Source organism: Ipomoea triloba, chromosome 11 (genome assembly GCF_003576645.1).
Source record: "Ipomoea triloba cultivar NCNSP0323 chromosome 11, ASM357664v1".
NCBI lineage: Eukaryota > Viridiplantae > Streptophyta > Magnoliopsida > Solanales > Convolvulaceae > Ipomoea > Ipomoea triloba.
The window spans coordinates 3,622,689-3,648,854 of NC_044926.1; the positions used below are offsets into that span (position 1 = coordinate 3,622,689).

Below are 26,166 nucleotides of genomic sequence, written 5' to 3' on the forward strand. Positions count from 1 at the left end.
ATATTTTTTTTTATCCGTTTCGATTATTTATAAAATTGTACCCAAAAAAAGGAAAAAACAATGAGAAAGAAATATACTAAAATCAAAAGTTAACTAAAATGAAATTTAATTACAAAGAAATATGCTCAAATGAAAAGCAAAAGCAAATTTTTTACTAATTTTAAAACTTACTCGTACAATTTGTCTAGTTCCTAAAAAATTGTACAAAAAATAAATGTGACAACCAATTTAAGACTGACAGAGTACTTAATTCCTGTACATAAAAAATTTGTATTTTGTTAATTTTTTTTCCCACCAACACCACGCAATGCGGGGACTACAATATTCAAAGTGGTATTAGATATCTTTGTAAACATTAAAAAACAAAAAGAAAAGAAAAGAAACGAAAAATTCTGTTACTATTTGTTCAAAATCTTTCCTGGCAGTAGGCTGCTCACTGCAGTTCTGCATAGAAATGGAAGCTTGCACTACCTTTTATCTTTATCGCTCTCCGACTCCTTTGCTTTCTTCTCTAAGCTCCAACACATTATGCTTGCCGTCAGCGTGAGAATCATTTTCTGGTTCACCTGTACCAAAGGGCGCCACATCACCAAAATTCTAAATATGTAAATACCAAATCATTCATTAAGATAATGAGCTGAAGCATGCATGAAGTTAGAAAAAAAAATATCAGATATGCAAAAAGGCTTAACGCTCTTGCTCCATAAGCAATGCTGCTTTGCTCTTTTGATGCATGTCTTACCTCTATTATGTCCTCGGGCAACAAAAAGATCGAGCACCCAATCTTCCGAGCAACGCTGATTATATAAGTTGCATTTAGCTTCTTATCCTCGTCTGCAATTGTAATCAGAAGATATTCAGAACATACATTAGTATGCTTATTTCACTTCAAACAGAACACTATAAGAACCACCATAAAGAAGTAAACTTAATACTAAAGTCATCTACAATATTAGGGATATTTCTGTGTCCACATCAATCCAGTATCCATATATTTTCAACACATCATCCAATGAGGAGTATATTATAAGGATAACTTGTCCAAAAAGTGTAACTGAAATAAATGAAACAAGCATTGCCACTTCGTGTCTAGCAAATTGATCATGTATTCAATCATGTCAAGATAAACAAAAAAAAAAAGATAAAAGAAAAAAAAAAGGAAAGAAGAGAAGTGACAGACAACTATTCGCTTGCAGGTGCATGAGTGCAACAAACAGATAGATTTCAGCCTTTTTATTTTAAATAGCTTGCCAATATGTGGATACAACTATGTATGATGTATCCACGCATATTGACAACTTTTGCCTTTTCATTTGTCAAGTGGCTTAGGAGGAGTTGAGTTGGAAGACATATATCGCCATTGGGATGCCCTAATAAAGTCTGTATATCCATTACTCTTTTACCAGGGCTGTGGCAGACTGGCAGGTGGTTGGGTAGGAGGAAGCAAAACCTAATATATGCCTTAAGACAATAAACTCTAATGAGTTCTTAGATCCTACCTGTTCTCCCCTTGGTTACAAGGGTCCAGTTTACAACCCTTGGCTCCACAACACTTAAAAGTTCAAGAAAGAACATTCCATCTGAAAGACTTTTGTCCTGCAACCATTGTTAGAATACAATGCTTTAAAGGTGATTCCCAAAAAAAAAAAAAGAAGACGGGCCATCATGTATACAAACATAGTTAAGTGATTCTCTATAACCTTGAAGCTTTCCATTTGCCTTTTTCTGCCTGCACTACTCACTTTTCTGTTTGCCCAGTTTAGTATGTCAGTATCTATTATCTCCTTTCCTTGAGAGTATGATCTCAAGTTTTTCAAAAGTCGGAGCATACTAAACCTCATCAACTGCCATAAAAAAGCTGGAAGACCAAAAAAAAAAGAATTGATCTTCAAAGGATGCAGTTACTAGTTCTTCAGAAAATCAAGGACATTTTAAACATCAGCAGACAATTGACATCAAAGCATAGGTTCTATTTTTAAAAGTCACACTGACAGTAACAGATTTGTTGTTATTGTTTTCTTTACCTTTGTCTAAAAGTTAGAACAGTCGAAAAGAAAATAACACATGCAATTGATAGATCAACCTAGGGTTTAGTGTCCTTAGTGGCTAAGAAGCATCATAAGTTGTAGAAAGTTATCATGGACATCTGCCTCAGCCATGCCACATTCTCACAGTTTTGAGGCATTTCCATAACTATGCGGACCATATCTAGGATTGGAAGTACAATTTTGGAGAATTACAGAATATGTCAGACACTGAAAGGACACACATCTAGCATCAATCTTCATAATTCAAAGCAAAGTTCTTATATAACAAGGAGAAACATCTGTTTTCAAAAAAAAAAAAAGAAGGAGAAACATCTTATTACTGTTCCAACCTACATAAATGAACGAACATACATAAAGCTTTTAGATGGAATAAAGGGGAACTCAAAAGTAATAATCAGAGTAAAGTCTCTTCTAAACCCCCTTCTCATTTAATGAGGGAGAATGCTTACCTAATATGAGCTTCTTGTTTCCTTGCACGATATCATTTCCTTCGACGTTTACAAGCGAGAAATTTAATTCCTTTCCAATATCAATAACTTGGTTGCAATTTTCAACTTTTCGGAAAGGCATCTTGATTGGAGGTTTTGTAGCTTGCTTCCAATTAACTGATCCACAGGAAACTTTGTCAAGGACTTCCAAGAGAACCCACCTGTGTATAAGAAGGTCAATCCGAGTAGTGTTTGCAAAGTTCAAATATTCACAAGAAGATGTAACCTTACCCAGTTCGAACATCCTCAAATAAGTTATTGACATACGTAGCTATTCCAAGGCTGTTAATCCACAAACGGAAGCATCTTTCTTGCCTTGAAGTTTGATCATCGTCATTCATCATTGTAGCAAAAGAAAACTTTGAGTTGGCAAGGGACAATCCGTTCCTGTAATATAAGTCACATGTCAAGTACTGAAGGGCAATCAAGTAAGAAAGGAGTTTAAATGAGATGAACATCATAAATTTATGTCAAAAACCAAGTCAGGTTAAAAGGAAAAAGAATCATATGATTCCACAATGAATTATGCCAATGAAGCAGGAGAAAGATGTATATTCAGTAATTCACTAGTCAAATAGCTGCAGAACACATCAAATTCCCTTGTCACAAAAAATTGAGTGAATTGACATGAGCACTGAGACAAAAACTGTAATTGTACAGATGAAACATTGGGTTCATTAGATCCTGAGATGGAACACTAGGATTAGGAGGTTAATCTTATGGTCTTAATGATTTAGAAGATAGAAGAAAGTATACTTTAACCAGGGCAACGGTTAGATTAAAGCATCTGACCTGTGTTGGAATAACTGAGCAACAAATGCAAGATTTAAATTTGCTGATCCCTCAACAATATCCTTTGCGGTGAGATATCTTTTGCAACCCAATTTGTCTGCATGTTCAAGAATCAAGTTTGCTCTTTCAGTAGGATCTTTTGTTTCAAGTGTGTTGGTTGTGCCATGTTCCGGAGCAAGAGCATTAAGCAAGTGAGCATAGGCCTCTCCATCCTGCAAGTAAAATAGTTTCTTATACAGAGTATAACCTAAAAAATTAATTGCAGCACTTCTGCAACATAATTAAACATGCTATTTTTAAACAAGAATGCTAAAATTTGTAAACTAATTGATTTTTTTTGAAATTCATAATTAATTCACATGAGGGATTCAGAACTATCAATTAGATTTTTAAGCAGCTTTTCAGCTCTTCTATTTCTTACCCTCAAGAGATTTTGTTAAAACTAATGGTTTTATTCGGTTGAAGGTACAGAAACAACAGATTCATCAACTCATTAGACCTGTTACTTGTCCAAAATAAAGCCGGAAACATGAAATATGGGAAGACTCCTGGCCTGATGGTTGCTGTATGGAGTTTTACAAGCAGAAATTGTAGGAGAGTAAGTAGTTCACAAGGTGCGCACAGATTGAGCACTCTTGTTGGTATTCCTTTTGTAATATTTTCACAGTATGTGATACTATGTGTAGAGTTTTCAATGGAAGTATATAGGTAAGATCTGTTGCATATGTAAAAGTTGAAATTATGCATATATTTCCTCTTAAATAGCTGAGGGGTGGGATATATGTTTTAGAGTTAGGCTTCACCAGAAGTATAAGCATATTAATTTTACATATAAAATATGTTCTTTTAATTATATCCCTGTTAAATTCAAAAGCGTCTAGTATGGAATATCTCACCTTCAAATCAGAAGAAAAATTTGCAACCTGCTTCTTGTTGTAGCCCACTTTTTTCAGATGAAAATTCATCCATCTCAGTAACATTCTTTCTGGAGATAAGCTCAGGAGCTCTTCTACGTCCTACAAATTTTACTATAATTATTTCAACCTGGTACAAATGCAAATCCATTATTTGACTACTTGTGTTATAACCCACGGAAAAATCAATCAACAGCTAGCAACCTTACTATCCTCTGCCAATTCCAGAAGTTGTGGAGTTTTCCTCAGGTTGATATCAGCTAAGAGTTGTATCTGTTATCATAAATGAAAATAAGAGAACTGAGAATAGTGAAAGACTATTAAATTTCAATAGTTCATTGACTTCCAAATAATTTGGTGTTGGAGAATACCTTGATCATTTGAGAAATCAATCCAAGGATGAGATGTGGCTAATAAAAACAACCAGAAGAAAGAAAGAGCGGGTGAGGAGGAGGTTCATCAGATTTTATATTGATGATGAAAATTTATAAGAATATTATAACAGATAGCTAGGATAGACTTCACATACTCTTCCTTCAACTAGATCCTGTGTACCAATGTTGACCACTGTGCAACCAATAGCCTTTGCAGAATTGAGGCAAAGTGTATGGTTCTCATTTCTTTCCCATGGATTAAGAACTTTCTTGGTATTAATAGTTCGTTCATCTATTGTGCCAGGTACAACAACATTAATGAGCTTACTGCACAACACCAAATGATTAAGGGGATCAAAGCATGCATACTAAAAGGTGCTAGAGGATGGGACAAGATGTTAAACTAGATATTGTCCATGAAAAGAATAATTGCAACAATTCTTTATGCTTACCACAGAAGCACACCATCCTTTGCAAGATCAAACAGCGCATTGGTTGATGGATCTAAAGGAAGATAATCCTTCAAGAATTTATCAGTTCCAAGAAAACTATTGATGTGTGCCACATAAGAGGCCTTTTCTGGTCCACTAATGGTATGGCGAAGTAGTGTTGTGGTAGCTTTCAGAAAAGTGGTGGTGGCTTTTAATTTTGAATTACCCGATGTTGTTGGAGCCCGTGCCTGTAGATTTAGAAATGCCTACCCAAAAAGAATCTGCCTTAGGATACCTCATAGAACCTCAGCTTAACTAAATTTGGAGCATGATGAATGCAATAAAGAGATTACTAAATGACAATGACAAAACAGCACTGTGGAATGCAAAATGTACACATCCAAGCCCATTACACAACTTTTGATTACTTCAGGGTGACATGTAAGAAGATTCAGGCAATGACACTAAGTACACGCAAAGTAAAAAAGCAAATTGTGATGAAACGAAGCTTCTTATAGAGTATGCATGTACACATTGAGAAAGAAGAGAATCGAATAAAAGAAGAAAAGGGCATATGTAGTATGAGAGGACCTTATACTCACTCGAAGGAAGGATTCAAAATCATATTGCTCCTTCAAGTCAGAGGATGACTCAGTCAATATAGCCTTAATTTCTTCATTACTGAACACATTACTGAATGCCTTTAATTGGGACATAATTGCTGGCAGATCTTCCAGGGTGACCTTTCCTGATTGATTTCTTGCAGCAAGAAACTGTTATACCAGTAGTACTTTAGGATGTCACCATCAATAACCAACAAGGCAACACAGACATGGAATTTGCATGCAACAAAAATTATAATAGTACGCTGCTATGACAAGAACAAATCTGAAGTGGAATTATTAATTCAAAGAAATAGAATGAGTAATCATGCAGTGACATGCCTTGGATTTGAGGTCACGCAGCGCGACTTGAGTAAATTGGCTCTGCAGCCATGGATCAGAAACTACAACACCCTCATAAGACATTTTTTTTTCTCTTTCCCCCTTTTAACAATTCAAACGATCCAATCAATTAAGAATATCCTGTTGCAAGAAGGAAAATATGTATGAAGTAGACTGGACAAAAATCAAAGGAGAAATACATTACAACATACACAAATATAGAGATCCTACTTTACTTTTGTACAAAAAGAGTACACCACTTAATTATCAATTGCTAGCTAGAATGCATATAATTCAAGACTCCATCGATACGTCAAAATGAAGCTAGCTAGCAGCAAGTCGGACATTGTGCTTAAGGTTCAAAGTGCATGTTCCCGGTGTACTTTTCCAGACAAACGCATCATATGATCGAACACAGCCACATTCATCTTGAGAACGATGAATAACACGTGGAGTGCAAGAGTACAATCATAGTTCATAGATTCAATTCTTCAAACATCTAAGTCTCAAAATCCAAAAATCTAAGAAATGTCACGCTAACAATAACCTTTAGAAATCAGTGATGAGATCGTCATTGCAGGCGGAATTCATCTCCATTTCCTGTTTGATCGCCGTCGTACTCCTGGAACTCGAAGAGAGAGAGACAAAGTAAGATGAAAATTGAAAATCCAGAGAGAAAAGAGAATAAACAGTTTTACCTGTCAGACCCGCTAAATACTGGAATGGTATGAAATTATAGTTTATTAAAAATGTTAATTAAACCACTAAACATATAGGGTGTTCGGAAAATTACTTATGTGAGTTTTACTTGTTTGATCAATTTTTATTTTTTTCTGTTTGCTGGATTAAATAGAAGCTACTCTTAGTAACTTATTGATATCAGTCTATCGCATTATCATTTTAAAATTTGATTTTATTCTTAATAGTTATTGGTTATTAATATTATTTTATATTTACTCAATTGTTATTCAAATGTACATTTTCAATATCAGTACAATCGCTTAAAACTTGACATTTGAATTGACTCTTAGCTTAAGAAACTTACACACACATATAATTTTGTTAATCGTTATGTTGAATTATTATTAACTATGAAGTATTTCTTTATAATTATAACATTATTAATAAAACAAAAATAATTAAAAACAACACACCAATAACAATAAATTGTAAAAGTACTTTAAGAGTTAAATAAGTAGCACAATATACTTATTATGTCTTTATATGTGAGTAAGCATCTAATTTATCAAACACATTTCTATAAACAACTAATACTATTAGCTAGTCAAAATTGATAATACATCCAACTAAATCAGTCAGCTATTAGTTACTTACCAAACACTCCATAACTTTTGTGTAATTAGGCTATTGAACTCAAAATGTGTGCAATTGAGACATTGAACATGTAAAATATGTACAATTTTTTTTTTATTTCTTCCAATAAAATTGAACCACATTACTTACAGGATATGCATGAGTAGTTTCTCTTTCATATATTGTGTTAGTTGGGAGGAAATACTAAAGTATTTTCAACTCAAGTTGCTTTAGAAATTTTTTTTTAAACCCGATTACACATATTTTACTTGTTTAATGATTTACTTGTAAATATTTGATTGTTTATTTTCAATTACACAACTTTTAAGTTTAATGACATAATTGCACAAAAATTATAAGTTTAGAAACTTAATTAACACTTCTCCTAACTTTTATTTATGTATTTATTGGAGTTATTTCAAACATTTATTCCCTAATTATTATTACTGCATACTTTATTTATTTATTTTTGCATTGGGTGCATGACTACCATTTTTTGTTAAGACAAATTCATTAAATGGATAAAATGTTGTCAGAATTTGATAGCCATATACTAATGTGAAAAAAAATTGATAAGAAAATACAATAATTGATGGAGTAAAATTGAAAATAATTGTATTTCTTATTTAAGGTTTTTATTGTATTTTGTTTTTGAGTGAAATGATGATAGTGTGTATATGTAAATCAAATGATATTCCCAACTACTCAAGTACTTAGTCTATACAAGAAAGCAATGGGACATTTGATTAGAAGTAATCTTTAAAATTGTGGCACCAATGAATGTATTATACATCTAATTCAAATAGTAATGATAATTGAGTCAATCGATTTATAATTTTTATTATTAAGTTATTAAATAAAAAATCATATATGTTTGCAAAAAAAATAAAAATCATATATACATTACAAGTTTGTGAAAATGACATAATTAGTTGTTGATAATGCTCTTGCATATTGTAAATTGATTTTTTTTTTTGGGTATTATGGGCATGGAGGACTAAGCACGTTTAAACAACTTTCAATTGCCGTCTTTAGCTAGATAGAGGTGTCGTGTACTTTTCACCCTTTTTATACTAGGTGACGAGTATTGAAACTTGTACACGGTCATTTGCAAGATCTCTATTCCCAGTGCTACACCTCAACCTAGCAATTTGCATAGCATACAGGACTCTAGAGACATATACTTTGATTAATGCGAGCAGTTTTTAGAAGCCATCAAGTGTCCAAACTAGGGTCTCGTATCTTCAACAAACACCACTCGTATTGAATATAACACTTGTAAATGCATGTTTAGTTTATTATTTTCTTATCTAAACGTTAGGCTTACCAAACCACTTTTAGGGTAAAATAACAAAAATGTCAAATCATTTAAACCCGAACCAATATAATTGTTTATTGATCTGGTCGGATAATTAGTTTGGTAACTCTTACATTTTTGTAGTCCTTTGTCAGTTAGTGTCATAACTCATCAGGTCAACAAAGATTACAATGTAAGTTTTATCCAGAGTGCACATTTGTGTAGCGGGTTGCGTTTTTTATCGGAAAAAAAAAACTATGATTATTATGAATGTGAGTTCATATAAATTGGAAAAAGACCGACAATCCGTGTAACAAACAAGATTAATGGGAAACAATAAAAAATTAGTGGTTGGGATTTGGGTAGCTGTCAAGAAATCAAGAATGAAGATGACAAGGAATGACCAACTCCAACCACAAGCCTTTTTCTTTAAGGTTAATTTCCCAAAACAAATAACAGCAAAGACAGCAACAATGCTAATTATGGGGGGCTTGTAATAATTTCAATTTAATTATATGTTTTTCCCCCGCCATTCTCAGATCCTTTTCACCAGTTAATCCCTTCACGTTCCCAGAATAGACCGCGTACTCTCCTTTCAAGTGTCAACTCCAGCACTGAATTAATAAATTCTAATCACTCTCCTGTCTACCCTTTTACTATATAAATACTCTCCTCTTCTTGGCTTCAGCTTCCATCTCCAAATCAAACTTCTCTCTCTCTCTTCTCTGCTACATACTCTCCTTGGGTCTCTCCAGGTTTGCTCTCTCATTCTCTCCCTCTTCTTGATCTGTTGATTTATCTTACAGCATTGCATTTTATGTGTTTGCATTTATGTTTAAGAGTTTCACTGTTCTGGGTTTTCAAGTTTCTTGTTTTATCTGTTGCTTGGCTTATTATTACTGAATTTGCAACTAAGCTGAACTATGAATTGTGCATTCCTGAAGTGAAATGGCATCTAGGTTTCTTCTTTCAATTATTACTATTATTATTATTTTTTGGTTGGATGTAAGGGTCAAAGTTCTGAGATCTACTAGTCATTTTTATAATGCTGAAAATGTTGGGTCCCTGGTTGGATATAAAAATGTATAGAATTTGAGTTTAAAAGAAGAAAATATTAACCTTGGATCCCTGAAGTAGTTAGACTTCAATTAAATTATGTCTTGGGTATATGTATATATGTGTGTGTGTGTGTGTATTCTTTGGTACATGTGATGGGGGATGGAGGAGGCTGGATTAGAATCTCTTGAGAGAGTCCACTTTGAAAAATTAGAGTAAAAGAGTTGGGCTTGTAATGCCATGGGTTGGACAGTTGGACTATCTAATTGGTTGACCTGTATACATTGTATTCGACCTCGATCCAATCTTAAATTGTAACATGGTATCAGAAAGTCGTCTAGATGTGCAGTTGCCTACTAAGGTCGTGCTTAGGATTTTGCAAATGTAGGGTAACTAGGTAGTGTTTAGCTCAAGAGAGAAGCTAAGGCGAGAGCAGGCCGCGAATGACTTGAGACCATTAGAACTCACCTTTAGCTGTTTCTTGGTCTAATGAAAGCAGTTGAGTACTTGAGTCAACCAACCCCATTATAGTTAACAGTTCTGAACTGTGGTTTTTCTCATCTTTAATGTTTTCGAAATATAATGTTTCTGAACCCTCTGGCATGTCTCTCCATTGCAATAACTAGTAGTGCCTATCTTTTTGACATTGCCAATTGCCAAATAGGTAATACGATTAGCTGTTATAGTGTGCCAAGCCTTCTGGTGTAAGATCGCATAGCTCAAATGGCAATTGACCAAGTGCATATCATAACTAGCAAATTGATAACTTGCAAGAAAATATTAATTGATTTGTTGTTTGTTAGTTGCCATTGAATGACCTTGTTCTACAACAAACACTCGTTTGTCCACTCTTTGTATCTCATACGAAATGCTTAAAATATCTCGGCTCTTAGAGCATAGGTCCAATGCTATTGTGATCGGTCATCTAATTACGGTCTTGTTGCTTTGCAAGATGGATTGTGCCAGGGCTGTCGTGATGCTGGTTAGTCTGCTGATATGTTATTCTTCAGTCGGGGTCGTTGTTAATGCACAGGGCATTGCCAAACCACCGAGCCTACCTCCAGCGCCTGCACCCGCCCCCGAACATGTGAACCTCACGGACTTACTCACGGTTGCTGGCCCATTCCACACCTTCCTTAACTACCTCGAATCGACCAAAGTCATAGAAACTTTCCAAAACCAAGCCAACGATACAGAGGAAGGAATCACGCTCTTTGTGCCCAAAGACCAAGCGTTCTCGAAGCTGAAGAAGGTCTCGCTCTCCAACCTCACTGCTGGCCAGCTCAAGTCGCTCTGCCTTTTCCACGCGCTGCCACATTACTACACCCTCGCAGACTTCAGAAACCTCAGCCAATTCAGCCCTATAAATACCTTTGCTGGTGGACAACTTTACGGTTTGAACTTCACAGACGTCTCCGGGACTGTGCACCTAAACTCCGGGTGGACTAGTACCAAAATCAGCAGTGCAGTGCGGGCAACTTTCCCTGTTGCTGTTTATCAGGTAGACGGGGTTCTCCTTCCCGAAGCCATCTTTGGGACCGACATTCCCCCGACCCCTGCACCTGCACCAGCACCAGATATCGCCCCCGTTGCAGATGCCCCGGCTGGGGACAAAGGCGCCAGTGGCGACTCGTCTGCATCTCCAGCTTCATCACCTCCATCCTCTTCTCACAAGATAACAAGCTTGGGTCTTCTCAACCATTTGGTGTTGGCCATTGTGGGTGGATCTGCCCTTCTCTTCTTATAAGCTTCTTGCAGTAAGTTATCTGCTGCTATTGTGGAGTTCACATTGGTTCAATTGTCTCCCACCTTTTTGTCATATACTTTTGGTTCTCTCCTATTCATTACAATTGTTGTACACAAATGGCTTATTAGTATTTCTATTAGCAGATGATTGTATTTCATAATTGAAACATCCAGGGCCACTCTAACCTAAGTTGACTTTTGACGTGGTAATCACAAGGTTATAAGTTCAACTCCTAGTACGAATTGTACTATTGATTTTGTTGGTTTGAACCGATCAGTTATGGACAATTTAGTTAATATTAAGTACCAGACAAATAAAATAAAAAAGATGTATGGTACTATTAATAAATACTAAATAGTAACATAACAAATTTCACCACTCAATCGTGCATATATACAAACACGAAGGGGGCGCTGTTTGATCTAGTGCATCTATGCATAACAGCATAAGTGCACACTGATCTAAGCTATTTATTTACAAACGAGTCTTATACTACTTTGAGACGGGCTTAAGTAACTAAGCAGCTTTAGCAGCATCACAAATTGCAGGGCTGTTTTTGCCCGACAGTGTTGGCTTCACGTTGTCACATTCCGATATGGCACTGCCGTTAGTTCCTTTATATTCCAAGTTCACCCCGCTTAGCTCCACTTTGTCGCACGGTACTCCAGGGCTACATAGTAATTTCACCGCCACCTTTGTCGCCGACGTCCCCTTTATGTCCTTGAAGCTAACGTCGCTGATCTTTATTTTGGACGGGACACCGGTCTTGCATTGATTCCAGGGGCAATATTCCTGATCGATCAAGATTGGGTTGCTGACGTTGTCCATCGTCACATCTTCGAAGTGCATGCCGGTGGCGACGCCGTTTGGAGACGCCGGCCACGTCTTGATCCTAACTCCGTTCAAAGTATTGGAAAGTGTGCAATGTTTGACGGTTACTCCCATCACCGGTTGTTCGTTAGGGTATTTTCCTAAACTTCCGATACTGATTCCATGGCCAGGCCCGCATTTCACATTCTCAACGGTCACCTGCTGGCTACCGTCCCCAAATGAGATACAGTCATCGCCGGTCTTTATGTCAGCGCCGTTGACAGTAACCCCGTTGGAACGCCCAATGTGGATTCCGTCGGTGTTGGCGCTGTCCCCCGGCGCCGTGATGGTGATTTTACTCAGCGTTAGGTTCTTGCACTGTATCACATTCATATGGAAAAACTTGCTGTCCACAGACGTTATTCCTTTCACCACCGAGTTTGTCAATGTACCCAGGTTCAAGTTCTATTTAAAAATATAGATTTGAATAAGAAAATGCTTCTAATCAGAGTTTAAAATCACATATATAAAATATAAAATTTACATTTTTTCATTTCTAAGTATAATCTTTGTAGTTATTATTCATATTGTTAGAATTATAATATATATGAAATACGATTAGGAATAATTCAATTTAATCATGTAAAATTTTTTCTATAAATTTATCTAAATACGTACATTATTAGAGATTATATTAATCATTTAATCATACAAAATTTTAATTTTGTATGTTATGATAATAGATACTTGACCAAATATATGAAAATTCAACTATATTATTATATTATACATTTTAATATATTTTAATTTTTTAATTTTTTTTATTTAAATTCATAATAACAAATTTTTTTCGTGCATCCATGGGTGAAACACTAGTAATAATAAGATCCGATAATGAGAGGGTGTTCGAATACTTACGATGGGGAGATTTCTACAATTTCCATCGAAACTCTTGTTACAGTTGTTTATCTTCCAGGCAGCAGAACCTTGGCCATTCATAGTGCCACCAGAGACCGTCAAGTCTTTAATCATGCTGAACAAAATCCATCCACTTCGTGTTTTAAACTGACTCAGGTCAGTTGGCGCAATAAACTCGGCCCCTTCCGCATTAAATGTTATGGCACTCTTACAAGGACCTAGAAACCCAATTTGACCCACCATATATTTGCCTTCCGGAACCGTGAGCGTGCTTGGCTCCGTGGCTTTGCATACCTCATCCCAAGCTTTTTTAAAAGCCTACTCAAACCACAAAACACAATCAAACTATAGAGAGAGAGAGAGAAAGAGACAATACTATTGCATATATGTTTGTACCGCAGTATCATCAGATTTCCCATCAGCTTTTGCCCCGGATGTTTTAACGTTAACCTCAACACCTTGTACTGTTGCTACAAGATATGCCACATAAGAAAAAATAAATGCAGCTTGAATCACCTTGGAACCCATCCCTGTTATTTTTATTTTTTTTTTAAATTTTTGCTTTTTTAATATTTCTTTTTTTATTTTTTATTTTTTATTTTTATTTTTATTTTTTTTTCTGGTTAAAGTCCAAATGGACTGCTAATGGATCGGAATATAAAATGAGCAGGACTGTATTTATAGGATGAGGATGAAAATTAGCTATCACAAATATGGACATGCATAATATTAGGAAAACTATTTTGGATGTGTTCCCAAGTGTTTGGTTCCAACTAGATTGTAGATTTGTAGGTTTCTCCTCTTATTTATTGTTTAACAGGTAGTAATGACTGGACTATTTTAATTCTTCAATTCCTAATTAATTGTTTGGACTTTATCATTGATATAAATAAGTTAATTAAATATTAATGTATGGACACAAACTTATTTCGGTTGGTATATGTCAAAAAAAAAAAAAACTAACACACTAATAATTTTAACTCTCATTTTCTTATTATATATTATGTAATTGTCCAAAAATTGTACTAGAAAGGCATTGGACGATAGGCTTGACCAAAAGGACGTTAACATTAATCGAACTTGCAATTTTTTGATATAAGAATCAATGAATCATGTTTTACTCACTCAGTTATCCTTTTTCAAGCAATAGGTTAAAACTTTAGGTTTAGGATTTGGGGAGGGAATTATGAATTTTGAGGTGGGTATATTTATTGAAATAATAATAATTTTTTTTTATAGAGAAAGTAAAACATAAAGTGTATTTATATCTATAATTCAAAAAAAAATGTAAGAAATTTGAAAAAAAAAATGAAAATTTAAAATTTGAATTAACCAATGAAGATGGAGATCATATATACTACATCCAATTGAAGGGTTCCAATAAATGTAATGTTTATATGTTATTGAAGGAGGCTAATCCATTTAAAAATACTGTACAATATATCTAGATATTCATTTATTAGTCAATTATATATATAATGTGTGAGACTTCTAATTAAGTTGAAAAATGAAAAATCAAGAAGCCCGCATCTTCTCAATTTCATATATGTGTAACTCAATAGCTGTACGTACTGTGCATCAAGAGGTAGCAAAGATTTTTTGGTTGATTTGGCATGTTTTTGCCAGGGTGGTGTTATGTATATAAGGATCAGCACCCCATGAGTGGTGAAATATATATGTTATCCTTAAATTTTTTTGAAAGTAACCGAGATAGATTAATGGATATGCAAGAGAGAAGAAACAAAGTCAGGAGGGATAGAATTCCAATACATAAAAATATCTTGAGTATAAGTCTTAGAGGCTAAAGAGTGAGCTATCAAATTAGACTTGCTTAGGAACAAAATGAAAAGAACAAGAGGAGAAAGTAGACATTGACCTCCTACAATCATCAATAACAATGCCAACATAGGATTTTAACACAGGTGATGTTGAGGATAAATACGATGATTGCTCTCCACATAAAGGTCCACTTGGAGGATGTTAAGCTTCAAAAGAGAATTCCATTTATTAAAAATCTCAGGACTAGTTGAGAATTCCCCAATAATGTCCCTATAGCCACTCTTGACCGTATAACAATCCCGGGATCACTATACCAATACCAAAAGTCATCATATAAGGGGCTTATAGGAATAGCTAGACACGGACATACAGTCAACAATTTATATACAAACTGTTAAAATTATAGATTCGCATGAATTTATAAAAGTCATTAGCTGATCTGAACCTTTTTATTTTGAAAAGTTACAAAAGTCACTAAAATTTTAAATTGAAAAATTCTTACAAACTTCAATTCTTAACCTTTATAATTTTCTTACAAAAAAATGTTATAATATGACATAAAATTCTCCTTTTAATCATAACAAATAAGTTTCATATAAAAACTTGTAACAATATTGAATTTACAAAAAAAAAATAAAAATTATAGTAACAAATTTGTTCTTCAAGTAAAATTAAAGATATTGCATGCAGCAAAAGAGGCCGGGGTTGTTAAAAAAAATTATATTACAATAAAAAAAAAAGGATAAAAATTAAAATATTCATAGTGTCTATCTAACTTCTAAGAGACACATTTAACCAATTTATATTAAAGAAAAAAAAATTACAAAATTTGTAGTTTGACAGATATATGCCATCACTGGACCAAGAAAATGAACAAAAATGTTAAGGAGAAAGAAGGCACTAGCAACAATAGGCAAGTACTCACTTAGTTTGTAATTATAAACCAAATCCTGAGCGATGTAGAGGAATATTGCATAAGTGTTTTATCGTTTTAGAAAAGATGAATGATATTATTGATAAATAGTAATAACAAATTTCACCACTCAATCGTGCCGTGCATATATACAAACACGTAAGGGGCGCTGTTTATTTACAAGCACGTACTTAAATCTAATACTACTTTGAGACGGGCTTACACAGAGTGATTAAGCTTTAGCGGCATCACAAATTGGAGGGCTGTTTTTGCCGGAGAGTGTTGGTTTAATGTTGTCACATTCAGATATGGCGCTGCCGTTGGTTCCTTTATATTCCAAGTTTACCCCGCTTAGCTCTACTTTGTCGCACGGTACTCCGGGGCTGCATAGTAATTTCACTGCCACCTTTGTCGCCGACGTCCCCTTTATGTCCTTGAAGCTAACGTCACTGATCTTTATTTTGGACGGGACACCGGTCTTGCATTGATTCCAGGGGCAGTATTCCTGATCGATCAAGATTGGGTTGCTGACGTTTTCCATCGTCACATCTTCGAAGTGCATGCCGGTGGCAACGCCGTTTGGAGACGCCGGCCATGTCTTGATCCTAACTCCGTTCAAAGTATTAGAGAGTGTGCAATGTTTGACGGTCACTCCCATCACAGGTTGTTCATTAGGGTATTTTCCTAAACTTCCGATACTGATTCCATGGCCAGGGCCGCATTTCACATTCTCAACGGTCACCTGCTGGCTGCCGTCCCCGAATGAGATACAGTCATCGCCGGTCTTTATGTCGGCGCCGTTCACAGTAACCCCGTTGGAACGCCCGATGTGGATTCCGTCGGTGTTTGCGCTGTCCCCCGGCGCCGTGATGGTGATTTTACTCAGCGTTAGGTTCTTGCACTGTATCACATTCATATGGAAAAACTTGCTGTCCACAGACGTTACTCCTTTCACCACCGAGTTTGTCAACGTGCCTAGGTTCAAGTTCTATTTAAAAATATAGATTTAAATTCTTAATTAATAATAACAAAGAAAATTAAAGAATATCAATAATGAGAGGGCGTTGGAGTACTTACAATGGGGAGGTTTCTACAATTTCCATCGAAACTCTTGTTACAATTGTTTATTTTCCAGGCAGCGGAACCCTGGCCGTTGAAAGTGCCACCGGAGACCGTCAAGTCTTTAACCATGCTGAACAAAATCCATCCATCTCGTGTTTTAAACTGAGTGGGGTCAGTTGGCGCAATAAACTCGGCGCCTTCCGCATTAAATGTTATGGCACTCTTACAAGGACCTAGAAACCCAAGCTGACCCACCGTATACTTGCCTTCCGGAACCGTGAGCGTGCTTGGCTCCGTCGCTTTGCATACCTCATCCCAAGCTTTTTTAAAAGCCTATTCAAACCACAAAACACAATCAAACTATATATAGAGAGAGAGAAAGAGACAATACTATTGCATGTATGTTTGTACCGCAGTATCATCGGACTTCCCATCGGCTTTTGCACCGGATTTTTTAACGTCAACCTCAATGCCTTGTACGGTTGCTCCAAGATATGACACAGAGAAAAAAATCAATGCAGCTTGAATCACCTTGGAACCCATCCCTGTTTTTTTTTTTTAGTTTTTTAGTTTTTTGTTTTTTAATATAATATTTAATTTTTTTTAGATTTTTTTATTTTTTATTTTATTTTATTTTCCTTTCTGGTTGAAATCCAGATGGATTGTTGATGGGAAATTGAAATGATAGGGAGTGTGTATTTATAAGGTGAGAAAGAGAAGTTTGCTACCACACAATTAATCACAACTGAAACTCCTAATCATTTGGATTTCTCTTCCTTATTTAGCGATTTCTATGTCTTAGAAAATGTCAACCTTTTCATGTAACTTCACACATATTTAGATTACCACATATACATCATGTGCCTAAATAACCTAAATCATAGTACAAAGGTGGTTTGTTATTCACCCATGGTTTGAGTTATAAATCAAAGAATTTGCTAAAGTAGGGAAAGAAAGCCGATTTGTTATTGAAAAATGATAAGTGTATTTTTTGGGAGTAAAAATCCCATCACATCAGAGAGAAAATAAGGGATATACAGCAATGCCAATTTTGGCAACCAGTGTAACCAAATACAGGCCTGATAATCAGCTATCACTGCTAAATTAGTTTGAGTCCCAATCTGGCAATCTGACTTGCTAAGGTGGAGGTTTTGGAAGCAATCCAGAGAAGAGCAGGTTGGATAAGCTCATAAGCAGACTTGGAATCTCTAATCACAGTAAAGTACAGATCTTCCAATAGTTATGACGAATGTGTAACCGTGTTGCTAATCAGTTGATGCAGCTCCTCGCCTTTTGCCCGGGTTATTGGTAACTCCAGTGTTACCTGTCCGATGAAAACATCAATCAATACTAAACCAAAGGAGGATTTAGCTTTTCCAATATTTGGGATGATCAGAGTAATCATGTTGGATGGATGATGGATCCATTCATATTTGAGTACTGCATGTATCATTAAGATAACCAAATTTCACAGTCAAATTAATATACTAGGAAACATAATTTGGAATAACAATTTGCAGACTTCATCAACGCAGTTTTTTGCAGTAGTTTGGGACAAAAGGAACTTCCACTATGTGACATCAAGTGCTGTTGTATGTAATAGAACTGAAAACTCACCTCACTGAAGATTTGACTGTAAGAAGTTTGCACAAATCCCTACCCAAAAAAAAAAAAAACATTAAGATTTTTTTTTGGCGATTCAGATTTGTCAATGCAAAGTTACATTAAACATGGCAAATGCATGTTCAATCCAGCCCCATAAGAGGCCCCTGGCCAAACGAAACAACTCTCATACAATGGAGAGTCAAAAGATGCAAAAATAATAGGAGCCTTAGTTTAGTAAAATATGAATGCATGTGTGTTTTTACAGAGAGGACTGAGATACCAATTTTTGGAATAGGCTGAGAGAAGCTTTATTTGACTCTCCGATTTTAGCACGGAAGGTATGGATCCCAAATTTCTCCACAGCAAATGCCATCATCAAAAGAACGGTCTCATTACCAAGCCCTTTGCCGCGACTACACTAGCAAGAACTCCAAGTGAAAACTAAAAAGAATATATAAAAGATAGGTGGAAAACTCAGAAAAATGACAAGGAAAAAGATATCAAACTCATTGGACAGGCGATACACAGGAAATTAACAAACTTGTTGTGTAAATTCCAAGAATAAAAGCAATGATGCACATACGACAATCAATTTAACTGCATACAATGGAATGGAATAGTTCCTACACAATTAAGTAATTTAGTGCAAGATATAAGATTCCTCGTTTGCTCTTGAGGTTAATCAGTATTATTACCATTACCTACCGTCTAGGGAGGATTAGAAACTTGGAAGATGTATCAAATTGGAAAAGAGCTCTCGACATTACCATACTAAACCGCTGAATGACATAACACAATTACTAAACTTGAAATGCAAATGTTTATACCTTTTGTGTTCTGCTATCATTATTTCAATCTCAGCAGTCTGGGAATCATCCAAGTCATTCATGTATATATTCACATCACCAACCATGGCTGCCAAAAGAGCATAGAATCAGGAACAACAATGCACACCATAAACAAGCACAATCTCTTAGTCTTAGCAAAAGTTAATTGTAATTGATCACAGAAGCCCTCAGTCTAGACAGTTCTGGAAATTAGGTTCTATCCGCAACAATTGAAGTAAGAACTATTCTACTTCTCGGAAGATCAGATTACCTACCTTCAACATGCGCGTCCCCATGGAAGAAGTCTCCAACAATCAGCTCCTTATCCAACACTATGAAAGTCTGCTCTGTAAAATCAGAAACACAGCAGCAAAAGATCAAATGTTAAAAGATTAGAACACCTATTCAATTCAATCAAACGTGTTTGAGTAGAATCAATTGCGTGAACTATTACTCAAGGGATCTTGTGTCCAAGAGAGCTGCATATCATATTCCTGGTCTAGGGTTAGCGGCTCAGAACCAGTGGCTTGGAGGAGAGAAGGCTCCTGCATCCATTCATGGTACTTCGGAACGTGCTCTCTCATGTACGGTACCAGCACCACCTTCTCCCCTTCTACACTCGCCTTCATTTTCCTCTCCTCTCTGGTTCTCTCTGCGTCAACATACAGTCATGCAGATTCGCCATTAGTCCACAACTGCTTAAGCTATGTTGCAGGTGTTACTGGGCTTTATATTGGGCCTTCGAACAAATAATTTGGGCCACACCATAGCCAAACACCCCCTTAATTTGTCATATTCAATCCGTTTCAAATTGGGCCAGTGTATAATGAAGCCCAAAGAAAAGCCTTATTTTAATTTTCCGCTCCCTTCATCTTCGTCTTCATCTTCCTTCCATCCAAATTTTCAAAAAGAGCCAAAAAAGCGACGTTTCGCAAATCGATTTTCCCTCCAAATTTCAAAAAAACCGCAACACTTCCTCTGCACGTTTCCATGGCTTTCCACGGTCTATATAACCCTAAATCAAACTCCCCGTTCCCCACACAAATTCACGCATTGACATTTATAGCGATCACATACATCACACAACAACTGCACAATATGTCTGGCGCGTTCAAGCATCGGGTTTCTGTACCCGACCCGGCGCAGAGAGCGGGCATGAATCCTCAGCAGCTGCTCTCAGGTGGAGAAGTGCACGTGATCATTGGCCCCATGTTCGCCGGCAAGACTACCGCCCTTCTCCGCCGTGTCAAATATGAGTCCAACCTCGGCAGGTACCTCTTTGTATTTCAATTTTTGGATACTGTTTGGTACTCCCGCGATGATCAGTTTTCATATTCTTCTTAAGCAATTATAGGAAAAAAAGAAGAGGAAAAGTGTTAAATGAGTCACTCAAGTTATTATTTTTGCGCAATTGTGTAATTGTAGTTAAAAATTGTACAATTGAAACATCAAACAATGTAAATATGTGCAATTGTGCAGAGAAGTTGTGATGATAAAGTCGAGCAAGGACACGAGGTATGCAGTTGATGCGGTTGTCACACACGACGGCACTAAATTCCCCTGCTGGGCATTGCCAGATCTCTCTTCATTCAAGCAAGCTTTAGGGATCGAAGCTTATGAAAAGGTATCATTTTTAGGCCAATGCTTCTGAAATATCTATAAATTAAGCTGTTTTCCATTATTTCATGTATGTATGTACAGCCCTAATCTGCTCCATGTGTTGATAGGTGGATGTGATTGGCATTGATGAAGCCCAGTTCTTTGGTGATCTTTATGATTTCTGCTGTGGGGCTGCTGACACAGATGGGAAGACTGTGATTGTTGCTGGCCTAGATGGTGACTATTTAAGGAGGAGTTTTGGGTCAGTTCTTGACATAATTCCAATTGCTGACACTGTTACAAAGTTGACTGCCAGATGTGAACTGTGTGGCAGAAAGGCATTTTTCACCTATAGGAAGACTGAAGAGACAGAGACAGAGCTAATTGGTGGTTGTGATATGTATATGCCTGTTTGTAGAGAGCATTATGTCAATGGGAATTCTGCCATGGAAGCCACAAAGAAGGTCCTAGAGTCTTGCAAGATGCAGGGTGAGCTTATTGCAGAGGCAGCTTCATCAGTTGCTCAATGATATTTCCAGCCTATATTGTACCTAGTTTACATAATTATGGTTGTTTACAAGTTTTGTTCTTTGAAAATGCTCTATCAAGTATTTCCTAATATGTGTGAAGATAAATTATGATAGTATATGTATGCTGTGTACTCCATATATCTTGATTTTATTAGAAGAAAAAAAGAATGGATTAGAATTCTTGTCGTTCAATGAATAATTAATTACTTCTAAAGAACATATTGTGCACATGTTGGGTTCTATTTCCTTGCCCATAAGGGGCAAAATACCCTCTCCACACTTTGGTTTGGTTGGATACTGAAGACTAAATCACCGTGATTTAGTGGCTCATTAAGTGGAAGAACTACTATGAAAGATCATGGTTTGGTTTGAATTGAATCGAATACTATAATAACCAAAACGAAACCTACCGTTTTCAGGTTTCAGTTTATTAAAATTGAAATTGGAAAAAAAAATGGATTACTGGGAATAGAATTTACAAAATAAAATAAAATACAATTTGAACTTGTAGAATGTTATGTGTTCCTTGTGAGCATAAATATAATATGTGCAGTCCAACTATTAGCTTAGGCTTTTAGTTGAGATGGAGCACATACTTTAATTTGGTATCAGAGCCATGCAAAAGATCATGGGTTTGAATCTCCGCGTCACCCTCAAAAAGAGACTTCCACTTCCACGTGTTACGCTCGGAAATCCACCGCACACGTTTGTGCGCATAAATATAATATGTGCAGTCCAACTATTAGCTTAGGCTTTTAGTTGAGATGGAGCACATACTTTAATTTTCCTATCATAGGAAAGAAAACATAAGGAAAATTAAAGAAAGAAAAAAAGGAAAAGAAGAAGTAATATGTTGAAATCTACCTAAATAATTAAGTTAAATAACTATTTAGTAATTTCTAAATAACTACTTATTAGATTCTAAATAACTTAGTAATTTATTAATATCTAAACTATGTAATATAATAAAATAAGACTTCCTCAGCATGTATAACAGTTCAAATTGGAACCGGAGCCTTCCTGTTCCTGGTTTGTCATTTCTTGGAATTGTGAACCATCGGAACTAGAATCAAACTATGATCATATTTAAGGATTAGTGCCTGGTGCTCACAAGGAGTCACCACATTAGGTGTAATCCAAAATCTACCATCTAGGAATCAATTGAGTTCATGCGGGCATGTCGGATTCTATTTCGTTATCAGAGTGGTTATGAATTATGTCATGTAATCTTTGGTTTTGTGACAGCAAATGATCCTAACCAAAGGTTGTCATTAGACACAGCAGATCAAATGACTGCTTATTCTGATGTTACTTGCCATTTACATGATTTTAGCATAAATTTCTTGATACACAATAAATTAGGCAACTGTTTCTTTACATATTAAGTTCTTCAAGCATTCAATTACCAACTTACATGCATGAAAACTATAGTTCAACAAGCTACAATTTCTTCTGTTTAATACCTGAGGCACTTGTCCTTCTTGACTTGACTCTGCCAAAAGAACTAATTCTCCTTAAAACTTTCAGTAATCTTGTGGCATACCCTCTATGGGACGCGAAATTCACAGATCCTATGCAGTTAGCCATGTGAATAATGGGCTTCCTCTTCCTGCTTGGAGTCCTTCCCTCGAGACCAAATGGTCTCACGCGTTGAGAATTTTCTGAAGCTGCAGCATTTTCTTTCTTTGCAGGCGGTGGCCCTGTTTTCTTTGATATGTGTTGCAGCTCGAGGGTTCGTTTCAAGGACTGGAGCTCGTGTTCGAGGTTCTGGATTCTGAAGCTTGTTGATTCGTAATCCTTCTTTGAGAGTTCAGACTTGTGGAATGTCAAATCTTTCTGCAGCAAGAAGCCTAGTGGTCTGCTGCTCCTTTCACTTCTATCAATGCAGGGACTTTCTTCCAAGTTTTGGCTTCTGGGATTTGTGTATCTTGAGCTTGCAATGCTGCCGGAGAACTCTCCACCGTTCGTGTACCGAAATGAGTCTGAGCATTCTTTGAATGCCTGTTGTGTGTTGAGCTGCTGAACAAATAGAGCCTGGACAATGAGCCTCAGAGGCATCAGCTCATTCTGTACTGCTTCAATGCACACTTCTTGTGACAGTTTCTGGCAATTCAGGTACTTGCATACTTGCCATTTCTCATCTTGTGATATACTTGGATGTGCCTAACATAAAGGTGAAACAAAACTCATGAAAATGGCAGATAAAACACATTTCTGGGCTGAGGCCTGAAGGGCCAAGTCCAGCACCACCAGGTGGCCAGGGATTGCTGGGCACAGACCTGAAAGACCAAGTCCAGCACCCTGCCTTTTTAACATAGTGTTAAACGTTTGATCTTAATAAGTGGTATCAGAGCGACTTACCACAAGAAATGTGTCAAGGGCTCTGTACAGGTGATCATGAGATTGTCTGCAGGACAAGGGCAAGGTTTCTATGAGCTCCATGAATCTTTTCGAAGTGACTTGTGGATCGACGGCTATCTTGGTTAGATATGCATCCCATAGCTCAGCCACAGCGGAATTTCTCGGGGAAGGGGCAGGGTTTAACTCCATGTTGAAGGCTGCTGCTGCTGCATATATGGAAAATATACTTTTCATAGTTTCCAACTCATTATTTGGTAGCAGAAAGTCCTCCACCTGAGCCAAATGCAACTGGGAGGCAATCTGATGCTGCAGTTTTTCTCTACTGTCACTTGCCAAACCGGCCTCGAGAGATCTGGAGAGCAAGGAGAAGTAGAAACCAACTGGGATGAGCTTACTTGCCTTCTCCCCCATTGGCAACAAATCAAGAATCCCTTTTAGGATCATCTTCGTGTCGTCTTCAGCTCGAGATATCGCCCATTCGTTCGCGTAGAAAAGGATGATGGGACTAACATATTTCTCCTTCATGCCTTGTCTCCTGAGAGAGGCTATCACTCTCTTGAAGAATGGGAACTGCAAAGCAATGAGATCCTTAATCCACAAATCCTGTCTGAGAATCTGTTTCAGTGTCTGGTTCTGGCTGCTCCAAGCCGGCTCATCAGCCATCGCCACAGCCAACGCCTCGAGTGTGACAATCGGGTGATCCCTTCTCCTCTCGGGGTCGAGAATCTCCATGCAGGCCATGAATGCCAGAGACTCGATGCACCGAGAGACAATCAGCAAATCCTCGGCCCCCGGGAGCAAGGACTGGCACCTCTGCAGGACTACTAGAGTGTCGTCCCAGCGCTGCAGCACGACCTGGTTCAGATAAATGTCGAAACGCTCGCACAGATTGCCCGGGCTGTGCCCTTCTGTCATCTCGAGAAACTCGGCTGCACACCTCAGGGCTGCCACGTTGAACGGGTCGATTAGCGTGGGAGATCCATAGATGAAGAGGGCTATTGCCTCAAATGTCTCTGCCCCTCCAGGGAAATCATCTGGCAGCTCAACCTCTTCTGATTCATTCAGTTTCTTCTTAAAGTATCCACTCTTTGACAACAGCAGATGCTAAAATTCAAGAAATTCATACACAATTAAGCAAAAGTTATGATTCATTAGTCCTGATTGATTTAATTTGACAACATCAGATGCTAAAAATCAAGAAATTAATATACAATTACATCAGCAATAGCAGAAGTTATGATTCATTAGTCCTGATGGATTTAATTTGACAACAGCAGATGCTAAAAATCAAGAAATTAATATACAATTACATCAGCAATAGCAGAAGTTATGATTCATTAGTCCTGATTGATTTAATCTGATGATCTTATTTATTATCATACTCACCTTGTGCAGATTATAAGTTCTATTAGCAAAGCGAATGCGAACAGAAACAGGCAATCCGGTTTCTTGGCTCCTGAAACAAGCCATTAATTAGTTTCAGAAAGAATCAGACAAATTAAAGATTCAGAAAAGCACAGATTGGAAATGAGAATTGTACCAAGAAATGATCTTGATCTTGAGGAGGGCTGCAACATTGGGAGATGAACGAGGACTTGAGAAGCCCACAGCTCCTTTTGGGGTTGAAATGATGGCATCCATTAGAGCTCAGCTTATTAGGTGACTTATGGTGGATGTTCTTCTAATGGCAGATTGGCAGTAAATGCAGGGAGTCAGAAGAAGACAGATAGTGTCTAAGTTGTAATAAACATTTGGTGCTGTACTATAATTCTCAGTTAGCATAAATGTTTGCAACACATGGAAGAATATTTAACAATTTTTTTTTACTAAAACAAAAATCCACAATACTAATATTAAAGTCTATAAAGAAAGAGAATTGAATTGAGTTATGACCGGTTTAAGATATCTTTGATTTATGGAAATACTTATGAAGCTTGTATTGTGACCCTAGTCTATAAAAGACCACAACAAGCTGAACTAACTTAAGTTGCTCATAGTTGACTGACTCAAACCAAGAATGTCCATAGACAAAAAGTCGAACTTGCAACCTCATGGTTACTAAGTCAGTTGTTGACTAACTTGGCTTGGATTGCTCGATTTGAAATTTTTTTGGGAACAATAAAAACTTACAGTCTACTACTCGAGGGTCTGTACTAAGTAAATCTTAATCTAGATGGTAAATGGCCATAATGAGTTAAACCACTTAAATAAAAAAGACTAATAGACTGATTTCACTAAAAATCAAACTTATGATTTTGTGTTTATTGTTGTTTGTGATGGTTGGTCAAAGTCGCAGGCGCACGGGTGGGACTCAAAATCCTATTTTTAAGGCTGGAAAGAGGGCATTGAAGATTGAG

At 36.7% G+C, this 26,166-nt stretch overlaps 6 protein-coding genes across 8 annotated transcripts; 2 read left to right on the top strand and 4 right to left on the bottom strand.

Annotated features, from left to right (window-relative positions):
• Nucleotides 1-280: 280 nt before the first annotated feature.
• On the bottom strand, nucleotides 281-6,654 carry LOC115996377 (fimbrin-5-like). Its single transcript, XM_031235585.1, has 15 exons — nucleotides 6,539-6,654; nucleotides 5,992-6,132; nucleotides 5,650-5,820; nucleotides 5,069-5,313; nucleotides 4,772-4,943; nucleotides 4,614-4,652; nucleotides 4,447-4,515; nucleotides 4,225-4,344; nucleotides 3,329-3,540; nucleotides 2,768-2,923; nucleotides 2,498-2,697; nucleotides 1,701-1,858; nucleotides 1,500-1,596; nucleotides 743-834; nucleotides 281-566 (listed from the first exon to the last, which is right to left on the bottom strand). The coding sequence occupies exons 2-15, from the start codon at nucleotides 6,073-6,075 to the stop codon at nucleotides 468-470; spliced, it is 1,914 nt and encodes a 637-aa protein (XP_031091445.1). The 5' UTR covers nucleotides 6,076-6,132; nucleotides 6,539-6,654; the 3' UTR covers nucleotides 281-467.
• Nucleotides 6,655-9,194: 2,540 nt separating this feature from the next.
• On the top strand, nucleotides 9,195-11,620 carry LOC115997167 (fasciclin-like arabinogalactan protein 7). The gene is made up of 2 exons (XM_031236673.1): nucleotides 9,195-9,357; nucleotides 10,611-11,620. The coding sequence occupies exon 2, from the start codon at nucleotides 10,611-10,613 to the stop codon at nucleotides 11,403-11,405; it is 795 nt and encodes a 264-aa protein (XP_031092533.1). The 5' UTR covers nucleotides 9,195-9,357; the 3' UTR covers nucleotides 11,406-11,620.
• Nucleotides 11,621-11,820: 200 nt separating this feature from the next.
• On the bottom strand, nucleotides 11,821-17,520 carry LOC115995581 (exopolygalacturonase clone GBGA483-like). 3 transcript variants are annotated; one of them, XM_031234654.1, is made up of 3 exons: nucleotides 17,299-17,520; nucleotides 13,134-13,451; nucleotides 11,821-12,680 (listed from the first exon to the last, which is right to left on the bottom strand). In XM_031234654.1, the coding sequence occupies exons 1-3, from the start codon at nucleotides 17,428-17,430 to the stop codon at nucleotides 11,922-11,924; spliced, it is 1,209 nt and encodes a 402-aa protein (XP_031090514.1). In that variant the 5' UTR covers nucleotides 17,431-17,520; the 3' UTR covers nucleotides 11,821-11,921. The 3 variants fall into 3 exon arrangements, with proteins under 3 accessions (XP_031090514.1, XP_031090513.1, XP_031090515.1); XM_031234653.1 differs by lacking the exon at nucleotides 17,299-17,520 and adding an exon at nucleotides 13,530-13,687; XM_031234655.1 differs by lacking the exons at nucleotides 11,821-12,680; nucleotides 13,134-13,451 and adding exons at nucleotides 15,902-16,813; nucleotides 16,903-17,220 and having other exon boundaries at nucleotides 17,299-17,506.
• Nucleotides 17,521-17,831: 311 nt separating this feature from the next.
• LOC115995583 (N-acetyltransferase 9-like protein) lies at nucleotides 17,832-19,996 on the bottom strand. Its single transcript, XM_031234656.1, has 6 exons — nucleotides 19,774-19,996; nucleotides 19,595-19,666; nucleotides 19,320-19,407; nucleotides 18,773-18,905; nucleotides 18,505-18,543; nucleotides 17,832-18,211 (listed from the first exon to the last, which is right to left on the bottom strand). The coding sequence occupies exons 1-6, from the start codon at nucleotides 19,946-19,948 to the stop codon at nucleotides 18,128-18,130; spliced, it is 591 nt and encodes a 196-aa protein (XP_031090516.1). The 5' UTR covers nucleotides 19,949-19,996; the 3' UTR covers nucleotides 17,832-18,127.
• A 380-nt stretch (nucleotides 19,997-20,376) lies between these two features.
• Nucleotides 20,377-21,662, top strand: LOC115997476 (thymidine kinase-like). The gene is made up of 3 exons (XM_031237034.1): nucleotides 20,377-20,590; nucleotides 20,799-20,943; nucleotides 21,047-21,662. The coding sequence occupies exons 1-3, from the start codon at nucleotides 20,418-20,420 to the stop codon at nucleotides 21,446-21,448; spliced, it is 720 nt and encodes a 239-aa protein (XP_031092894.1). The 5' UTR covers nucleotides 20,377-20,417; the 3' UTR covers nucleotides 21,449-21,662.
• A 1,211-nt stretch (nucleotides 21,663-22,873) lies between these two features.
• Nucleotides 22,874-25,450, bottom strand: LOC116033978 (BTB/POZ domain-containing protein At5g48130). The gene is made up of 4 exons (XM_031276536.1): nucleotides 25,350-25,450; nucleotides 25,196-25,265; nucleotides 23,810-24,913; nucleotides 22,874-23,611 (listed from the first exon to the last, which is right to left on the bottom strand). The coding sequence occupies exons 1-4, from the start codon at nucleotides 25,448-25,450 to the stop codon at nucleotides 22,889-22,891; spliced, it is 1,998 nt and encodes a 665-aa protein (XP_031132396.1). The 3' UTR covers nucleotides 22,874-22,888.
• Between the last annotated feature and the right edge of the window lie 716 nt (nucleotides 25,451-26,166).